Below are 19,482 nucleotides of genomic sequence, written 5' to 3'. Positions count from 1 at the left end.
AGCCTAGCTATCTTCCTAGTGACCAGGAGAGTTGTGGCTTCCACCTATCGGCAACTTCAGAACATGCTACCATAGAATTACACCTCCGGATATCACCGAGACTCCTTGGGACTACCAGAACAACTGCCATATTACTAATATGATGTGCTCCTACCCATCCACCTTTTTGCAAGTGTTTTTAACCCTTTTGGGAAAAAAAGTTTTACTTGTGCACTTAGGCCTCGTACACACGATGGGTTAACCAGAGGACAACGTTCTGAAGGACCGTTGTCATAGGTTAACCTATGAAGCTGACTGATGCTTCGTCGTGCCTACACACCATCAGTTAAAAAAATGATCGTGTCAGAACGCGGTGACGTAAAACACAATGACGTGCTGAAAAAAAACGAAGTTCAATGCTTCGACTTGATTCTGAGCATGCGTGGATTTTTAACAGATGGACCTGCCCACTAACGATCGTTTTTTTCCCCCATCGGTTAGGAATCCATCAGTTTAAATTTAAAGCAAGTTGGCTTTTTTTTTTAACCTAAGGTTAAATAACCTATGGGGCCCACACACGATCGGTTTGGACTGATGAAAACGGTTCATCAGACTGTTGTCCTCTGGTTAACCTATCGTGTGTACGAGGCCATAGAGGTGCTTTTTTTTCTTTTCGCATAGGGGCACAGCATGCAGAGGGCAACACAGGCATCCAACACTCTCCCAATTGTCAAACACTGAAAATTAGAAGACTGTATCAGTTCAAAAGAGTGAAGGTCACAGCATAGACCACTCTGAAGAGGTGAGGATAATACCCATTTCTTGCAGACTGTTTTTAGCATTTATTTTTTTCTCAGCAGTGTTGCTTTAAAGGGAAGGGAAATAAAAAATAAAAATAAAAACTATTACTATATTAACTATTTGGACTCGTTAACACTGCCTGCTCTAAACTCTCCGTTTTATTGTCACTTTTGCCTGCACTGAGAAGGTGGTGCGCATGGCTTATTTATTTAATTAATTTTATTTTAAAGGAGTTGTAAAGGAAAAAAAATGTTTTGCCTAAAATTAATGTCTGCAAGGTAGACAGACAGAATAGTGTAATGATTCTGTTAAAAAACGAGTAAATACCGATTAAATTCCTTCATCTATATCACCTCCGGCGTTCTAGTTTCTGTTCTCTCATTCACTTTCTGATTTGCATCGCTCGTTCATGTAAGAACTACATTTCCCAGTATGAACTGCGGCACGCCCAGTAATTCACACCTCCTTAAAGTCTCTAACATGTAGAGAGCGTCCTGCCGCACATATGTAGTTCCCAGGAGGGGGCGAGCACGTTACTGACCACCGCAGTAAAGCCTCCCATCACGGTGGTGAGTAACAATCAGACAAGCAGGAAGTGAACATAACAGAGAAGAAATGGAGCAACTTCTGAGCAAAAACAAACAATGAGAAAGTGAAAAGAGGAATGTCTGCAGATAAAGGATGCTTATTATGAAAAAAAAAAAATTCCTTTACAACCCCTTTAAGTGCTCAAAGCGACAGTTCATTAGTGTCTCCATGCCGCAGCGCGTCGCATTGCAGTATGGTGATGCGGTGTCATCCAGTGCGTTGCAGAAAAATGCAGCATTTCTACATTTTTTCCCACACACACCACACCAGCAATATTTTCTATGTGTCCTTGAGGTGACTGCCTTTAATCCAATGCAGAAAGAAAAAAAAAAAAAAAAAAAAACGTGCAAAATAATTGTAATGGGACCAATTAGCAGCGCTCACTGAACCCAACAGAGGATTTTTGCAGGCACAAGGAAAGTGTCTGCAGCAGTATGTACAGAACAACTTTTTTAATTCACTAGCATCTATCATCCTCATGCAAAAAGTATCCGAAAGATTAATATTTTTTGCTTCAAAAGCAACCATTCAGATTCTCTATTTCCCCATTCTGTGCTGCAAACAAAATGTGGGAGAATGGTTGCTTTTTTTTGTGTGTGTTAGCAAACACTTAGTGTTAGATCTTTTGTATCTACAATGATTACATTGCAGAAGTTAATGAAAAATAGCACCACTCACATGCTCCTGTCAGATATATGGGCCCTCTCAAACACTACTGCTGGGTCACTAGTAAGAGTACGTCAAGCCTTACTATATACCCACAAATGTTTTCCAGGATAGCACACCCAATATAGTGAATCACAAAACAAATGATCATAAAATGGCTTAAGCCAACTCTCTACCCATCAGGAAAGCACCTCTAACATGTTTCACTCATTAAGGGCTTAATCATGTGCGGTCCTGGGACACATTTGTGGCTGCATTGCAGAAGTGTTTAAATACCATGTAGCTAAAGATTATTTAAGGGTCTTATGACGTGAACATTTGTGGGGTTAAGCTGTGTTGATCATAAGCCACTGAGGGTATGTATAACACTTGGATTAACCAGTGACTTTAATATCCATTTAATGGAGTTAACAATTTAACATGATTTTCCTACTTCATTATTATAAGGGTGTATAATATTTGGCTTATTTTGTAAACAAAACAAATAAAATACAGGCAAAATTGTATAAAATGTTGGTCAAAATACGTCAGGTTTTTTTGGCGGACCCCATCAGACCATCCATTGCCCTTTATGAAACGATCGGGCCACCCGTGTGAAAGGGGCCCAAGAGTACACAAATGTATGGTGTACATCAATCTATATATATATATAAAAAAAAAAAAAAAAAGAAGAATTGAATCTTACATGGGGTAGCCTAAAAAGTAATTCCACATTTATCTTCTTAAAAAAGGTCTAAAAGGGCAACCCACCCTCTTCTCCTATTTTTTATCAGGAGCTGGACCTCTTCCAGGTTGAATGGCAGTCAGTAATCCTGGACTAAACATCACGCATGCGTCATTACATGGACACTGCTTAGTCCAGGAGGGAGAACTGTCACTGCTGGAGGAGATTTTATATACACAAGGCTATTTTAAAAAAAAGTGGAAGGCATGGGGGGATAAAATTAACTTGTGTTCCACTTTACTGGAAGATCTTTTTCCAATTGGTTGGAATGGGTTACTGCACCTTTTTAAAAGGATCACTAAATTTGAGAGCATGCTTAAACGAATACATATATTTGTTTGATAAAATGTAATAAAATCCAGACATAAAATAAATATACCCATCACCAGGTGGCAAGACTTGATGATTCCAATTTGTGGTCCACATTGAGGTTCCATGAAGTGGAGTCTCCTTATTTTTTAAAGCTCCATTCACTTGTGCCGACATTGTAGTGTACATTTTCATAAAACAACTACGATCCTTATAATATCCAATGACACACAAGAAGGATCTAAGGCTTTCACATGCAGCAGGACAAGCCATGTAGCGTCAGAAGACACAAGCTCAGGAGGGGAAGTAGAAGGTCACGGAGTCTGTTAACCAAAGTTTAAGTTCCTTGATGGTTAATATTCTGTTTACAGTCATTTTCATGAATGACATTCATCTTTGTGCTACAATTTCTGAATCATCACCTGGAATTTACCTATAAAAGAAAGAAAACCCAGCCTCAGACAATATAATTAGTAACATAGTCCTGCCTTTCCGATACATATTTACAGTAAACTCAACAACAGCCTAAGATTGTTCTAGAGCCGGCATGTGAGATGAACGCTTGTATAACCCTAATGAGGTGATGCAGAGACGTGGTGTCCAACCAGTTCTCAGCTTTACGTTATATAGAATGCAACTAAATCATTATCATTATTATCCAGTTCAGCCATTACACTGCTAATGATTTATTTAGGATGTTGAATAATATCACACGTGTGACTCAATCACCTGCTGGCAATTTTGGCTGCCGCTGCCAACCTTTGTGCGTTTCCCGTTTTTCCACCATCTGCACTATTTTTAAAGTGGATCTAATTTCGCAATAGTTTTTTTATCTTAATGCATTCTATGCCAGGGTTTGACAAATTTTCTTGGAATCTAGGAGCCAGCTAAAAAAGTTAGGAGCCAGAAAACGGACCCCGTCCCGACGAGCTTGCGCGCAGAAGCAAACACATACGTGAGCAGCGCCCGCATATGTAAACTGTGTTCAAACCACACATGTGAGGTATCGCCGCGATTGGTAGAGCGAGAGCAATAATTCTAGCCCTAGACCTCCTCTAACTCAAAACATGCAACCTGTAGATTTTTTTTAAACGTCACCTATGAAGATTTTAAAGGGTAAAAGTTTGTCGGCATTCCACGAGCGGACGCAATTTTGAAGCGTGACATGTTGGGTATGAATTTACTCGGCGTAACATTATCTTTCATAATATAAAAAAAAAAATGGGGATAACTTTACTGTCGTCTTATTTTTTAATTAAAAAAAGTGTAATTTTTTCCCAAAAAAATGCGCTTGTAAGACCGCTGTGCAAATACGGCGTGACAGAAAGTATTGCAACAATCGCCATTTTATTCTCTAGGGTGTTAGGATAAAAAATATATATAATGTTTGGGGGTTCTAATTAGAGGGAAGAAGATGGCAGTGAAAAATAGTGAAAAATGACATTAGAATTGCTGTTTAACTTGTAATGCTTAACTTGTAATACCAGCGGCCACCACCACATGGCGCCAGCTCACACATCTGGTGGTAATAACTTGTAATACTAACGGCTCACCACCAGATGGCGCCAGCCCACCTTCCAAGCCAAGTCGCCAGGACACTATTTCTAGTCGCCATGGCGACCGGGATTTGTCGAGCCCTGTTCTATGCATTAGGGTAAAAAACATCCAGTTGCTATTCCTCCTTACCCCCAATTACTTACCCGAGTCCTACATCCATCCAATGCTGTGCCGGTCTACAGTTCCTCTCTCCCCTCTCACAATCTTGGCTGAGAGCAACAGGGGCCATTGGCTCTTGCTGCTGTCAGTCAAACCCTGTGGGAAAGAGATGGGCTGCAGGGCTGAGCTGTACTGTGTGTGTCTATGAACGCACATGACCTGGCCTCAGGAGTGCTCCTGCATGTGTGCCCCATTACTTTACACCTACTTTAATATAAAATAAAATAATCCAACAGGGAGAGAGGTTTAATCCATATAATAATCACAGCAGTGGTTTAGACCCAATAAATCTCACCAACAGGGTCACTGAAAGATGTAAGAAAAAAAAAAATCAGTTGGTTTATCTATTGAGCAATATTTAAACACTGAAATGTCAGTTTCAGATGGACTGGCCCTGTACACTTTTTATTGCCACCAATGTACAGTATATCAGGAAGAGGGTTTGGTTTTACACAGCGGGAAGCGCATCTAAATCCGACACGCCAACTGTTAGCTTTCAGGTGGAAGATATTGGGCTGCAAAACATAAGAGGTTTGTGCTGTCAACTGACACCTTAGGAGTTGAGCGCACTTCTGGTAGACCAACAGGTATTTTCTTGTACTTGCAGGGCCTTTAAAGGGATGAAACTTGGGGAAATATACTTGGGGCTCATTCACACCATATGTGCAAGAAAGCCGATTGGAACTGATGGGAAAACTGCGCAGATTTCACTTGCAGAGACATCAGTTTCACAGCAGAATACATGTTGCAGATCCCTGCACAGAAAAAAACATCTGCACATTACACCAGTGTTGTGGTATAAACAGGGCACATAGAGAACAACTGTCCATGATGTGAACAAGGCCTTATACTGCAATCATTTTTTTTTGTCCTAACATATACCTTAAAGTATAACTCCAGAAGAGAGGGGAGCTGGCCACATCTTGACGTCGTAGACTAAAGTTGAGATTTGCTTAAAGCCTACCTCCAGGTATCTTGTGACGTTTGGACCAAGTTGGCCCAAGCGAACCATTTCCTTCACTAAGAGCCCTTTCACACTGGGACGGGAGGTGCGGTGGCGGTAAAGCGCCACTATTTTTAGCGGCACTTTAACGTCGGAATTGTGTCGCTAGCGGGGGGTTAAACCGCTCCGCTAGCGGCCAAAAAGGATTTTGCTCCTGGAGCAGACAAGAATGTCTCATCCCGCTGCCAGAACAAAGTTCTTCTATAAAGAAGGTAGCTGATGCTACATACAGTTTATACAGAACTCCCAGCAGCTGCATTTGATAGTAAAGTAAATAGTTCCCTTGGACCAACTTGGGCTTAGGCTTTAAGCAAATTTCCACCTTTTGCCTACAAAGTCCAGATGTGGCCAGTTGCCCTCCAATCCTCTCTTCTGGGTCTGATTGACACTAGGACACAATCTGGAATCATTTAGTATGTTCCCATGTCTGCATGGGGTTTCCACATACAATTTAATTCTCTACTCTACTTAAAGAGGTTGTATACCCAGCTTTCAGTTTCACCTACAGATAATCCTATAATAAGGCTTACCTGTAGGTAAAATGATATTCACCTTGCATTTAGTGGCGCATGCACTCTGAAGGTCTGGCGGAGGCCGCAGGAAAATCGGAGCCCCTTGCCGCTGTCCTGACAGAATAGGCAACTCGGCAGAAAATCAAACCACGTCACTTCCGCTTTCTTTAAAAGCGTCAGTAATAGCTTATTTGGACAAATCGATGTTTGGACACAACACCGGCTACCAAATACAGTCCGGTACAGGAAGATATTGCTGTTTTCACAGCACTGCGGCTAACGAAGACAAAGATGTCACTGAGGCGGCAATTTTCTTGCTTAGTTTCGGAGCGGAGTAACAATCTCCGCTCATAATATCGTGCACCGGATTCTATTCGGTTCCCGGTGTTGTGTCCAAACAGCAATTTGTGAAAGTAAACAGAAATTCATGATGGTTTAACCACTTAAGACCCAGACCAAAATGCAGCTAAAAGGATCTGGCCCCTTTTTGCGATTCGGCACTGCGTTGCTTTAACTGACAATTGCGCGGTCGTGCGATGTGGCTCCCAAACAAATTTGGTGTCCTTTTTTTCCCCACAAATAGAGCTTTCTTTTGGTGGTATTTGATCACCTCTGCGTTTTTTTTTTTTTGCGCTATAAACAACAATAGAGAAAAAAATGCAATATTTTTTACTTGTTGCTATAATAAATATCCCCCAAAAATTATATAAAAAAACTATTTTTTTCCTCAGTTTAGGCCGATACGTATTCTTCTACCTATTTTTGGTTAAAAAAAAAAAAAAAAAAAAAAAAAAAAAAAAAAATCGCAATAAGCGTTTATTGATTGGTTTGCGCAAAATTTATAGCGTTTACAATATAGGGGATAGTTTTATTGCATTTTTTTTACTACTAATGGCGGAGATCAGCGATTTTTTTTCGTGACTGCGACATTATGGTGGACACTTCGGACAATTTTGACACATTTTTGGGACCATTGTCATTTTCACAGCAAAAAATGCATTTAAAATGCATTGTTTATTGTGAAAATGACAATTGCAGTTTGGGAGTTAACCACAGGGGGCGCTGATGGGGTTATGTGTGACCTCAAGTGTGTTTACAACTGTACGGGGGGGTGTGGCTGTAGGAGTGACATCATCGATTGTGTCCCCCTATAAAAGGGATGACACGATCGATGACGCCGCCACAGTGAAGAACATGGAAGCTGTGTTTACACACAGCTGTCCCCGTTCTTCAGCTCCGGGGACCGATCGCGGGACTCCAGCGGCGATCGGGTGGACTTTAGACTTATGCTTTGAATTGTTCTTGATGTCAGGAAGACTGATCACTTAAATGTGAACTGCCTTCCGGCTTCATAACATTAACATTGCTAATATGTGACCTTTAGACACCTTTCAGCTAGACCCATTTTGCTCAGACAATACTTTAAAAATACATGGCTTTCGAGTAAGCGTACTTACATGCTGGCATTACTGAGACTTCGGCCGTTACAATACTTCTTATTCCTAAATTTGATAATCCTCCTCGGATTAATCCACAAGTAAATGCCAAATACTGCAAGAGATATGACAGTTACATAAGTCACTGCACAGATCTTACTTAAAGGAAAAACATTTTTTTGCTGAAATGACTGTTTACAGGGTATAAAGACATAATAGTTAACCGATTCCTTTTAAAAAATTATTAAAAATAGATAAAAATCAATCATATAATGTACCTGTAGTTTCAGTTTAGTTTTTGCATGCAGTTTCCTGCTTCTGTGATGTACAGAGACACAGAGCCAATACAGGGCAGTGATGGTTTGTAAAACGAAACTGGTGTTGAGGGGTTTTAGACACACAGGGCTAGATTCAAGTAGCCTGCCGTAAGTGTGTGCGGGCATAGCGTATGTAACTTACACGGGCAAGTGCAGTATTCACAAAGCAATTGCTCCGTAAGTTGCGGCGGCGTAGCGCAAATCAGCCGGCGTAAGCGCGACAAATTCAAATGTGCAAGAGGTGGGCGTGTTTTATGTAAATAAAACATGACCCCACGTAAATCCCAGTGCACATGCTCGAAATTCCACCGCAAATCGTCAATGCTTTCGACGTGGACGTAATTTACGCAAAGCCCTATTCGCAAACGACTTACGCAAACGACGTAAAAAATTCAAAATTTGACGCGGGAACGACGTCCATACTTAACATTGCATACGCCTCATAGAAGCAGGAGCAACGTTACGCCTGAAAAAGCCTTACGCAAATGACGTTAAAAATTCCGCCGGGCGCACGTACGTTTCTGAATCGGCGTATCCAGCGCATTTGCATATTCTACGCTGATACGACGGTGTAAGAGACTTACGCCAGTCGGATCTTAGGCAAATTTCGGCGTATCTTGCTTTCTGAATACAGAAAGAAGATACGCCGGCGCAGATTTGAATTTACGCGCCGTATCAATAGATATGCCAGCGTAAATCAATGCTGAATCTAGCCCACAGTAATCACACCTCCTTGATTAGTGACCACAGAGAGAAAGCTCCCATGACTTTTTTCATCAGGAAACAGACAACCAGGAAGTGTTCAGAACAGAGAAGGATTAGAGCAAAAACGAACAATGAGGACATGAAACCAGCACTGCAGTAAGGTAAAGGGAGCCATTTAGCTAAAAAAAAAAAAAAAAAAAAAAAAAAAATCCTTTAATGACCCTAAATGGCCTCCTTTACCTTAGTGCAGTCCTCCTTCTCTTACCTCATCATTCGATTTTGCTTTTAAATGTCCTTATTTCTTCTGAGAAATCCTCACTTCCTGTTCTTCTGTCTGTAACTCCACACAGTAATGCAAGGCTTTCTTCCTGGTGTGGAGAAAGCCTCTTGAGGGGGCGAGCAGGAGTGTCAGGACGCCCACTAACACACAGCTCCTTTCTCTATCTGCAAAGTAGGGAGCGTCCTAACCCTCCTGCTCGCCCCCTCAAGAAGCTTTCTTCACACCAGGAAGAAAGCCTTGCATTACTGTGTGGAGTTACAGACAGAAGAACAGGAAGTGAGGATTTCTCAGAAGAAATAAGGACATTTAGACTGCATTCACACCTAAGCGACAAAACGCCCGACGCGGGATGCTTCTGCCGCTAGAGGGGAGAATTCCCATTGCTGTCTATGGAGATGGTTCACATCTCATAGACGCGCAACGCCTGTCGCCTGAAAAAAAGTCCCGGACCCTTTTTTTCACGCGACAGGCGCGTTTTCCCATAGACAGCAATGGTAATACTTTTAGAAAAAATAAATAAAAAATTGAAACATTTGTACTCGCGGCAAATATGCCGCTACACGCGAACGCGGCTGTCGCTTAGGTGTGAATGCAGCCTTAAAAGCAAAATGGAAGGATGAGGTAAGTGAAGGAGGACTGCACTAAGGTAAAGAAAGCTATTTAGGGAAAACATTTTTTTTTTACCTTTACAACCCCTTTAAGTTGGCAACAGGGTTTCATTTAAATAGACCAGGCCATTTTTTGAAATATGGCACAGTCTTATTTTAACTGAATTGTGCAGTCGTGCGACGCTGCACCCAAAAAAAAAAAAAAAAAGTATGTCCTCCCCCCCCCCCCCCCCCACAAATTGAGCTTTCTTTTTGTGGTATTTGATCACCTCTGCAGTTTTTATTTCTTGTGCTATAAACAAGAAAAGGCCGACAATTTTGAAATTCAATATTTTTCACTTTCTGCTATAAAACATATCCAATAAAAAAAAAAAAAAAGGAAACCAAATCCAGAGACGCAGGGGGGGGTGTTTGGGGACGAGTCCAATGGTATGTGTCAATGGACGCACCAGCAGGACTCAAATGGGTGTCCCCATGGAAAGCGGCTTTCTGTGGGGGCACCTGATGAAGGGGAGGAGCCAGGAGAAATTCCCCTCGTTTTTCACAATAACCTGCAATGTTGGTGTACAACTCAAATTGTACTAAAAGTGAACCTGACCCAGCATAAAATGTTTCTAACTTTATAATAGCGCTGCCACCTTGTGGTGTTTGCAAGTATCAACGTCAGCCCTTGGATTAAACCCTTTGTAAATCATAAATACAGAATTAAAGAGGAAGTAAACCCTCTGAAACATTTCCTAAAAAAACTAACATAAAAAAAAAAAAAAAGTGGCTTGCGCATGGAGGAGTGAGGGAGTAAGATGGTGAGCTCCCGTCCTCCGCAGCTCCAGGACTAAAATTGCCGGCGCTAAGGGGATCGCATACCAGCTACCGGATCGGGTGGATGATTGCTTAGCATAGCGTGAGCACGGCGTGAGGGATGTGAATCACCGATCGTGTAAACTGGGCAGCACACTGTCAGCAGCGGCCGCTGAAGCAGAGCAATCCCCCCGCTCACGTTACACACGTGGATTGCCGGGAGAGAGAGCGGAGTGTGACCGCAGCAACTGCAGTGAAACAGCTGACAGGTCAGTGGAGCGGGACGGAGTTGGGGTATAGCAGCGAGGTGAAGAGGTCTGAAGTATAGTGTGTTTATTTGCTGCTGCCTACCCGCTGACACCCGCTTGTCCTGGGTCCCCGCCTGCCTGGAAATTTAGACTGTCAGGCACAAATAGTGCTGACAGCTCCTGAAGCTCTCGGCGTTTATGTGGAGAGTTGGGGAGAGAGGAGAGCAGGTGTGGGGACTGAGTATATACCTGTCAGCTGGAACATTTAATACACTCAGTACTATCGGTACTAGATTTTTATGACTCTCTTGGCCAGCCTTTGACAATAACTGCTGTGGTTCTGAGAAGGGGGGGTACTTGGATTTTGGGAATCCCTGCTACGGGATTGGACAGTAGCGGCGGAGAATACAAGGGATGCGCCCGGGCAGGCCACGCGAGAGTCGGACATCACGCAACGCGGCTTTGGCAGCACATCCACAGATAACAGCTCATACATCCAGACCCGCAGAGCAGCAAGAGATCCAACGGTACTTCCCGGCGATTCAGGGGGGGGGTCGCCTCCCCGAAGGTAAGAGCGGGGTACTGGACGGTAAGGGGCTGATAACTGGTGCCCTCAACAGGACTGTACCTCAGTATCAAATGTCCATTAGATCAGATATGGAGGTTCTACAGGTTCCGCCACTGAGTCCTCGTTCTTCGGCGGTCTCACCGGGGGCCTCGGCACCCCTCCCCCCCCGGGAGGGTGGGGGGCTGAAGAGTGAGATTGATGTTTTGAAGACCTTGATTCAAGCACTCCCTACCAGGGCCGATATTACTGACTTGATTATTAAAGTGGAAGAGGCACATACTAGGGACTTTGAACAAGTCCGGGGTGAAATAAAAGAGCTAGAGGCCCGTACATCGGTGGGAGAGACCGGGCTGAAGGCCCTGGAGACACGGGTGGGGCTGCTAGAGAGTGAGAGAGATATGCACAGGGATGTGTCGATCTCTCTCCAACTGCAATTGGAAGAGCTCCAGGATAGGAATCGACGCAACAACATACGGGTTCGGGGTGTTCCAGAACCGGCAGACCAGGAGGACCTACAAGAAATTATTAAGGGGATTTTGCAGAACTTGATGAACGATTCTACCTTAGTAAATTATGAGATGGACAGAGTGCATAGGGCCCTCGGCCCTAAATCAAAGGACAGTAGACGCCCGCGGGATGTAATTTGTAGACTACATTATTTTCCACATAGGGAGGCAATCCTTCGGAGGGCATGGGAGGCCGGTCCAATTGACTTCCAGGGAACTACTGTGAAGATTTTACCTGACTTATCCAATGCCACCCTTCATAGACGAGCGCTGCTCCGTCCCGTCTTAGACAGGGTGAAGGCCTGGGGAGGGTCGTATAGATGGAGGTTCCCGATGTCAGTGCTTATTAAAAAAGGACAGGTATCTTTTTGGCTTCGCTCAAGGGTAGACCTCCCAGGTCTTTACACATTCCTGGAGATGGAACCATTTGCGGTCCCCGACTGGCTACAACTGAACCCCAGAACAGTAGATGTTAAGTGACTTTGAATCTTGAGAGGAGGAGGGAGGGGGAAATTGGGGTAGAACTGGACCAACTTTTTGTTTTTTCCTTTTTTTCTTTTTTTTTGGGTGTCCTCCCCTCCCCCCGCTCTCCTGGGCCTTTTTTTTCCTTGATTTTTTTTTTTTTTTTTGAGCGAGAGAGCGGGGGAGGGAGGGTATGAAAATGAAATGCCAGGTTTATTATTGATTTAAGATAGAGGAAAGTATATAGATGAGATAATTTGAGGAAAGTATATACTTGCCCTGTTTGGATAGTCATTTAGACAATTGATATATAGTCATGTCAAATGTGTTTTTTTTTTTTTTTTTTTTGGTGGTTATGCTCAAGTCCTGAACTAGGGTTTTTGGGAAGGTAAGGGTAACACATTGGTAATCTTTGGGGTTTGGGATAAGTGGGGTAAGGTGGGAGGGGGGTATAAGGTATAGTAGTGGGTTTGTTCTGTTTGGGGGTTTTTCTCTTTTTTTCCCCTTTTTTTTTTTTTTGGGGGTCACAGGGAGGGAGGGTCTCAAGGAGGGAGGGTGGGTTGGGGAGACGGGGGGAGGGTGTACTACCGGGTGCACGGGGATGTATCATGATAAAAATGATATATAATAAGGCCTAAACATATGATGTGAAGTCAGGAAAGCAGAAGTGAACTGTTCTCCTTTTATATGCATAATTCTCCTTTTTTTATTTTTATTTTTTTTGTCAATCCTGGTAGAGTGGCAGACCCCCCTTTTTTTTCCTCTCGATCTTGTTTTCCTGGCATCCTGGGGATCCCCGACCTATACTAAGAAATTAGTAACCTAAATAGTGATATAGGCTCGGAGTAAGTAGTAGGGGTGGGGTGGGGGGGTGGGTGGTCTATTTGCTTGTTTTATTCATTTACTTTTTCTTTTCGTTGTTTGCTATATCTATTATTTTTTTATTTATTTTTTTAGACACTGAGGTAGTAAGTTGGCAGAGAGGAGTGCATGCTGTCCATGTTTCTCATTATGGGGGGGGGGGGGGAATCACTTATTACAACACATAGGATGGGGGAGGGGGGGGTCTGAGCTTGTATGCTCTCCTCTGCCCTCACTTCCACTTTGGGGTAATACAAATAATATTCCTGTTTCTGTTTGGACACTGTTTAATTCAGTTTATCTGGGACCTAGGTTGTAAAGGAAAGCACATGAAGAGCACAGGGACACTAGGGGGGGGGGGGGGGGAGGGGGCTTTTTAAGGGGTTAGGGATGGTAGTCTATTAGAGAAAGATGGGGAGGGAGGTGGGGGGTAAGATTGGAACTGTAGACTTAGTATGAACCCATCCTGAACTCTTCCTGAACCTATCCTGATGGATTGGTAAATGTAAATGATTCGGATCTATTAGGGGGGGATCTCACGGATGCCAGGATTAAACTATTGGGGGGTTATTAAGGGGTTGGATATTGCGTAATTACAATCAGTATCAACTATTAATACTCCCATTCTAATGTAGGGAGAATAAAGGTTATGTAAGGCCTAAGTATGGGCCAAGGTTAAAGGTTGAATATAAGTTGTGAAGCAGTAATTTGGAGAAACCTAGGGGAAGGGAGTACCCGGGGAGGGAGGGCACTGGGAGGCACAGTATGTGTATTTTTTTTTTTTCTTGACAGGACATTACAGGGCAAAGTTAGTGACTGTTATTAGTACTAGATGTGGTAGTTCTACCTGGAGTTTCTATGGGTTTGGGGAGGCTTCCCCCCTTCACCCCCCTCCCTCCCTTTTTTGGGGGGGATTGAGGGAGAGGGGGAGGGGAGGTGATAGGGGGGAAGGGGAAAAATTCTCTTTTTTCCCCTCTTTTTATCTATTTTTTTTTTTTCTCTTTTTCTGTTGTTTTCTCTCAGATTGGAAGGGGTGGATATATGGAGTGGGGTGGATATATGGAGCGGGGTGGGGACGGGGAGCTCCCTCACTGAGGCGTGCGCAAACAATCTTCCCCTGTTAGGCCAACACTCACAGGGTTTAGGGGGTTAAGAGTGTCCAAAGCTTTGGCTTGGTGGTATCCCTGGGGGGGGGTGGGTATAAGATCTCCTGCCCACGGCTAGGGGATACCAGCTTAGATTAGGGAGGTGGGCCGGGGTTTTTTTTTTTTTTTTTTTTTTTTTTACTTTTGTATACTCTTTTTTTTATTTTATTTTTTTTGTTTGTTTGGGGGTTTCTTTTGGGGTTTTTTTTTTTTTTTTTTTCCTCTGCCTGTGTGTCTCCCCCGTGACCCTCACGGCGTGACTCATCCTGGTGTCCTGGTTGCTGGAATACACAGAATCTTGAGGTACCCCTGGTGGGCACTGATCTGGCTTTAGACATGGATCCATTGGTAGTGATATCAATCAACGCCAAGGGTCTAAACATACCTGAAAAGAGGAGGATCTTAATACAGGATTTGAAGAAAAGGGGATGCAATATTGCTCTGGTACAAGAGACCCACTTTAGGACGGGCGGGCCCACCTTTCTTTCAGGTAGACCCTTCCCGTTGGTATACCATGCGACAAATCCAGAGGCTAGAAGAGGAGGAGTGTCTATTTTAATATCCAACAATACTCCATGGTCATTGACAGAATCCTTGGTAGACCCGGGGGGCCAATACTTGGCCCTGAAAGGGAATGTAGGTGGCAAGGTAATAACTCTGGCCACCTTTTATTCCCCTAATACATACCAAGACCGTTTCCTGAGGAAGTTTCTAGATAAACTGGCAGACTTCCAGGAAGGACAGTTGATAATGGGTGGAGATCTGAATATGCCACTCGATCCAAAGCTGGATACATCTTCGGGTGGATCTTCCGTTATGGGGGGGACCCGGAGGAGAGTCCAGCAGATGCTGCAACAGACTCTGTTGACAGATGTATGGAGACTGACGCACCCAGGGGAACGAGACTATTCTTTTTATTCTATTCCGCACAAGAGTTATTCGCGCATAGATTATTATTTTATCCCACATAATCAGTTACACTCTGTAAAAGAGGTTGTAATCGGCGAGATCACGTGGACAGATCATGCACCAATTGTCCTAAAATATACATTGGGAGACTCGTGGTCAGGAGGGACGGGGTCTTGGAGATTGAACGAAAGTCTATTGCAGGAGGAGGTTGTACTAGAGGACGTGCGGAAGGAATTGAGGTGGTATTTTGAGGCTAATATGACCCCAAATTGTAATATGGGGGTAGTGTGGGAGGCCCACAAGGCGGTAATAAGGGGGGTTCTAATGAAACACGGGGCAAGGATAAAAAGAGAGAGGGAGCTGAGGGTAACAACTCTTATGACAGAAATTGCAAATCTGGAGATAAAACATAAGCATAATCCTAACCCTGTGCTGGAACGCGAACTAAGGGCGGCACGTAGACAAATTACAGAATTACTTTTACAGAAGGCCAAATGGGCAATTCAAAACGGCAAAAGGCAGAACTACGAATTTGGTAACAAAAGTGGGAAACAATTGGCCAGTGCATTAAAAGAACAACAGACCAAAACCTACATCCCGATGATTCAGGGTATAGAGGGGGAGAAAATTGTGCTGCCCAGAGAGATAGCAGGGAGGTTTGGGGATTTCTACAGCTCCCTATATAACTTGCAAACAAACCCTCAGGACCAGGCGGAGATGGGTAACTACATAGCAACCTCAGGTATCCCAAGCTTAACACCAGAAACGAGCCAGGAAATGGAAAAACCAATTACAATAGAGGAATTGCAGCAGGTAGTGAAGAAGGGGAAGGGAGGGAAGGCTCCGGGACCGGACGGATATACCACTCAATATTATAGAACTTTTATGCCTGAATTGGGTTTATTTATGGTAGATTTGTTTAATGGCCTAGGGGATATAGGCGCCCTCCATAACGAGTCATTAAAGGCGGTGATAGCGGTGATTCCTAAAGAAGGAAAGGACCCCTCCCAATGTGGAAGTTATAGACCTATTTCGTTGTTGAACGAAGACCTGAAGCTCTTTGCCAAGATCTTGGCTGGGCGGATACAGCAGAACATACCAGGGCTTGTCCACAAAGACCAGGTGGGATTCGTGCAGTTGCGGGAAGCCCGAGACAATACAGTCAAGACTATGAACTTGATCCATCTGGTAGGCACCACCCGAACCCCATGTGTCTTTTTAGGTACGGATGCAGAGAAAGCATTTGACCGGATCAACTGGCAATTTATGTTTGCAGTATTAAGGCACATGGGGTTCGGGAGAAAGATGCTGCAGTGGATCATAAGCAACTACACGCAACCAACGGCACAGGTTAGAGTGAATGGTATACTGTCACCACCTTTTAAACTATCAAATGGGACAAGGCAGGGTTGCCCCCTGTCACCACTCTTATTTGCCCTGACGGTTGAACCACTACTGAGCAGGATCCGCCTGAACCCAGGTATCAAGGGGGTGTCTCTGAGAGGTACAGAATATAAAATTTCAGCCTATGCTGATGACATGATGTTTAGTTTGACCAGCCCGAGTGAATCCCTCCCCAATTTGGAACAAGAATTAGGTCTGTACGGCGAATGGTCAAATTTCAAGATTAATTATGATAAATCGGAAGCGATGGGAGTGGCAATCCCGGGGAGAGAATTAAGGATATTGAAATCAAAATTTAAATTTAAATGGTCTGACACTGCCCTTACATACTTGGGAACCTCCATACCGGCGGACCTAACACAAGTTTTTAAGCTTAATTTTCTGCCCTTGTTGTCCAAAACACGGGCCCTCCTGGATGGATGGCATAGGGGGTTTCACTCGTGGCTGGGGAGATCTAGCATCATTAAAATGAGCATATTACCCAAATTTCTGTACCTCTTTCAGACCCTCCCGATAGCAATACCCAGATCTTTCTTCAGGCAGGTACAGGCTCTTATTAATAAGTTTATTTGGGCAAATAAACGCCCAAGAATTAAGGCTCATACTATATCACTGGCCAAACGGGACGGAGGAATTGCTGCCCCGGATATTTTTAGATATTACCAAGCAACATTACTGTGTCGACTTATTGATTGGAGCCGACACACTGGAGAAAAGTTATGGCCGGGGCTAGAGCAGGACCAATGCGGTAGTATCCTACAGCGGGCAGCATGGTGTTACCGGGCTCTCCCAACAGAAATGAAAAGACATCCGCTGATAGGACCTACCTTGCGGGTGGCACACAAGCTATTTGTACGGGGGATACTATCGACGGAGGATTCACCCCTTTTCCCAATTTTGGGAAATCCGCAGTTTGTACCAGGGTCATTGAACGGCCCCTTTAGTAAGCTAATGGAACAGGGGTGGTTCCAAGCATCGCATTTCCTGAGGGAGGGCGCTTGGATTCCCAGGCAGGAAATGGAGAGGATAGACTCCCCTTACCAACTAGACTTTTGGAGATCCTTACAACTGTACCACTTTTTAGACACCTTAAAACCACCAGTTAGGTACTGCCGAACCCTGACAATGTTCGAGAGGTACTGTAGCGGGCAGGGGACTCTACGGCACTCCCTCTCAAGAATTAGTGCGTTACTTAATACTCCATCAGCGGATTCTCAGTTACCCTTCTTTAATAAGTGGGAACGGGAATTAGGAAGACCTTTTACAGAAGATCAAAAAACTAAGATAATAGGGAATATTTTCGAAACATCCATGTGTATAAAGACACAAGAGATGAATTATAAAATCTTGTCTCAGTGGTATCGGACCCCTGAGATTTTGAGTAAATGTTTTCCAGACATGACAGACAGATGTTGGAGGTGTGGGCGGGAAGGAGGAACCCTCATGCATATTTTTTGGGCTTGTCCTAAGATTCTAGGATACTGGAGTAGGGTCCGGGAAATTACACAAAGATTTTGTAAGGAACAACTACCAACTGAATGGTCTTTTTTCATACTTCAGGATGTGGAAATATCAGTGAGGCGCTACAGGAAAACAGTGGTGTGCCATCTCCTGAACGCAGCCCGGGCTTGCATTCCAGGGCTGTGGAAACAGACAAGGGCCCCATCTATTAAGATGTGGCTTAATAGAGTGGAAAACTTGAACAGAATGGAGGACCTAGTATGGACCTCAAGGCAGAAGCGGAGGGTCTACTTGGAAACGTGGGCGGAATGGAACATATTCAGATATTCGGAGGAGGGGAAAGCCTTGATGTAGACTGAAGGTGGGATGACTGCTGCGGGGTCCGGGGGGAGAGGCAGGCAGGGGCGTTGCTTTTTTTTTTTTTTTTTTTTTTTTTTTTTTTTTGGGGGTTTAATGGGTATTGGGGAGGGGTTAGGGACGGGGGGGGTTAAGTAAAGTAAACAAGGAGATACAGGGGAAATGTCCCAATCATGGCGGGATTTTGGCTTCCCGCATGAAGGGGACAGAACCGAAACGGGATATTAAAGGTACTGTCAGGGTGAGAGCCCTGACTTTTGAGGAGTGAGGGAGGGGAAAGAAACAGGGATCAGAAAATTTAAAATGTAATTTGTTTTTCCTCCCCCTGGTTATAAATGAAGATTAATTAGATGGGGAAATGTTTTTTTTTTTTGAAATGTTTGTTTTCTTTGTATGGGTAATTAAATTGATATTACTGTTATATATGATCAAAGGGGGTTAAACTGGAAGAATACCCCTCGGGTTTGGTTTCTTTTTCCTTTTTCTTTTCTTTGGATTGTACTCGTGAATCTCTGTTTTCCTTGTTGTTTAAAATCAAATAAAAGATGTTTAAAAGAAATCATGCTGAAGTAGCACAATTTTAAAGCCACAGTGGTTGTGAACCAAAGCTTAGTGCTTGCTAAGAATATATAAATATTAATTGTAAGTACCATCCTAGTGCTGATGTAAAAGAAAAAATCACTAAAAATAGTAAAATCATGTACAATCTGGTAAAATGTAATATAAATTTCATTATGCATTTTCTTTTGCTTCTTTGATGTATGTAGGGTTGCTTCCACTTCCTTATTCCCTGATGAAGACTTTATATAAGTTGAAACGCGTTGGATTAACTTGGTGGATAGGCAATTTATTTAAAAAAAAATCACGTATCCCTGCAGTATATGTATATTGTAGGAATGGTATATGATTTTAAATCAATTTTAAATCTGTTGTTCAATAAAAGTTTTTTTTCACTTTTTATACAAAAAAAAAAAAAAAACCTGCAAGAGAAAGGCATAATGAAAGGCATACTAGCTCATTATGAATTACTTACCTGAGATTGAAGCCCCGCAGCGACCCTCGTTCCTCTCCTCCGCTGCCGCTATGATACCCGAGTGACTTCCAGGTATCGCTGCTCCG

General features: G+C 43.4%; 1 protein-coding gene across 1 annotated transcript in view; it reads right to left on the bottom strand.

Moving 5' to 3' along the window:
- Positions 1 to 1,692: 1,692 nt before the first annotated feature.
- Positions 1,693 to 19,482, bottom strand: part of TRAPPC6B (trafficking protein particle complex subunit 6B) — a 36,212-nt gene continuing 18,422 nt past the window's right edge. Inside the window, exons 5-6 of the mRNA XM_040333900.1 lie at positions 7,756 to 7,849; positions 1,693 to 3,500 (exon numbers count right to left, since the gene is read on the bottom strand). Of these exons, the coding sequence (XP_040189834.1) occupies positions 3,469 to 3,500; positions 7,756 to 7,849 (126 nt within the window). The 3' untranslated portion in view covers positions 1,693 to 3,468. The remainder of the gene's footprint in view (positions 3,501 to 7,755; positions 7,850 to 19,482) is intronic.

This window comes from Rana temporaria, chromosome 13 (assembly GCF_905171775.1).
Source record: "Rana temporaria chromosome 13, aRanTem1.1, whole genome shotgun sequence".
NCBI classification, from domain to species: Eukaryota; Metazoa; Chordata; class Amphibia; order Anura; family Ranidae; genus Rana; species Rana temporaria.
This window is presented reverse-complemented; position numbering and strand designations above follow the sequence as displayed.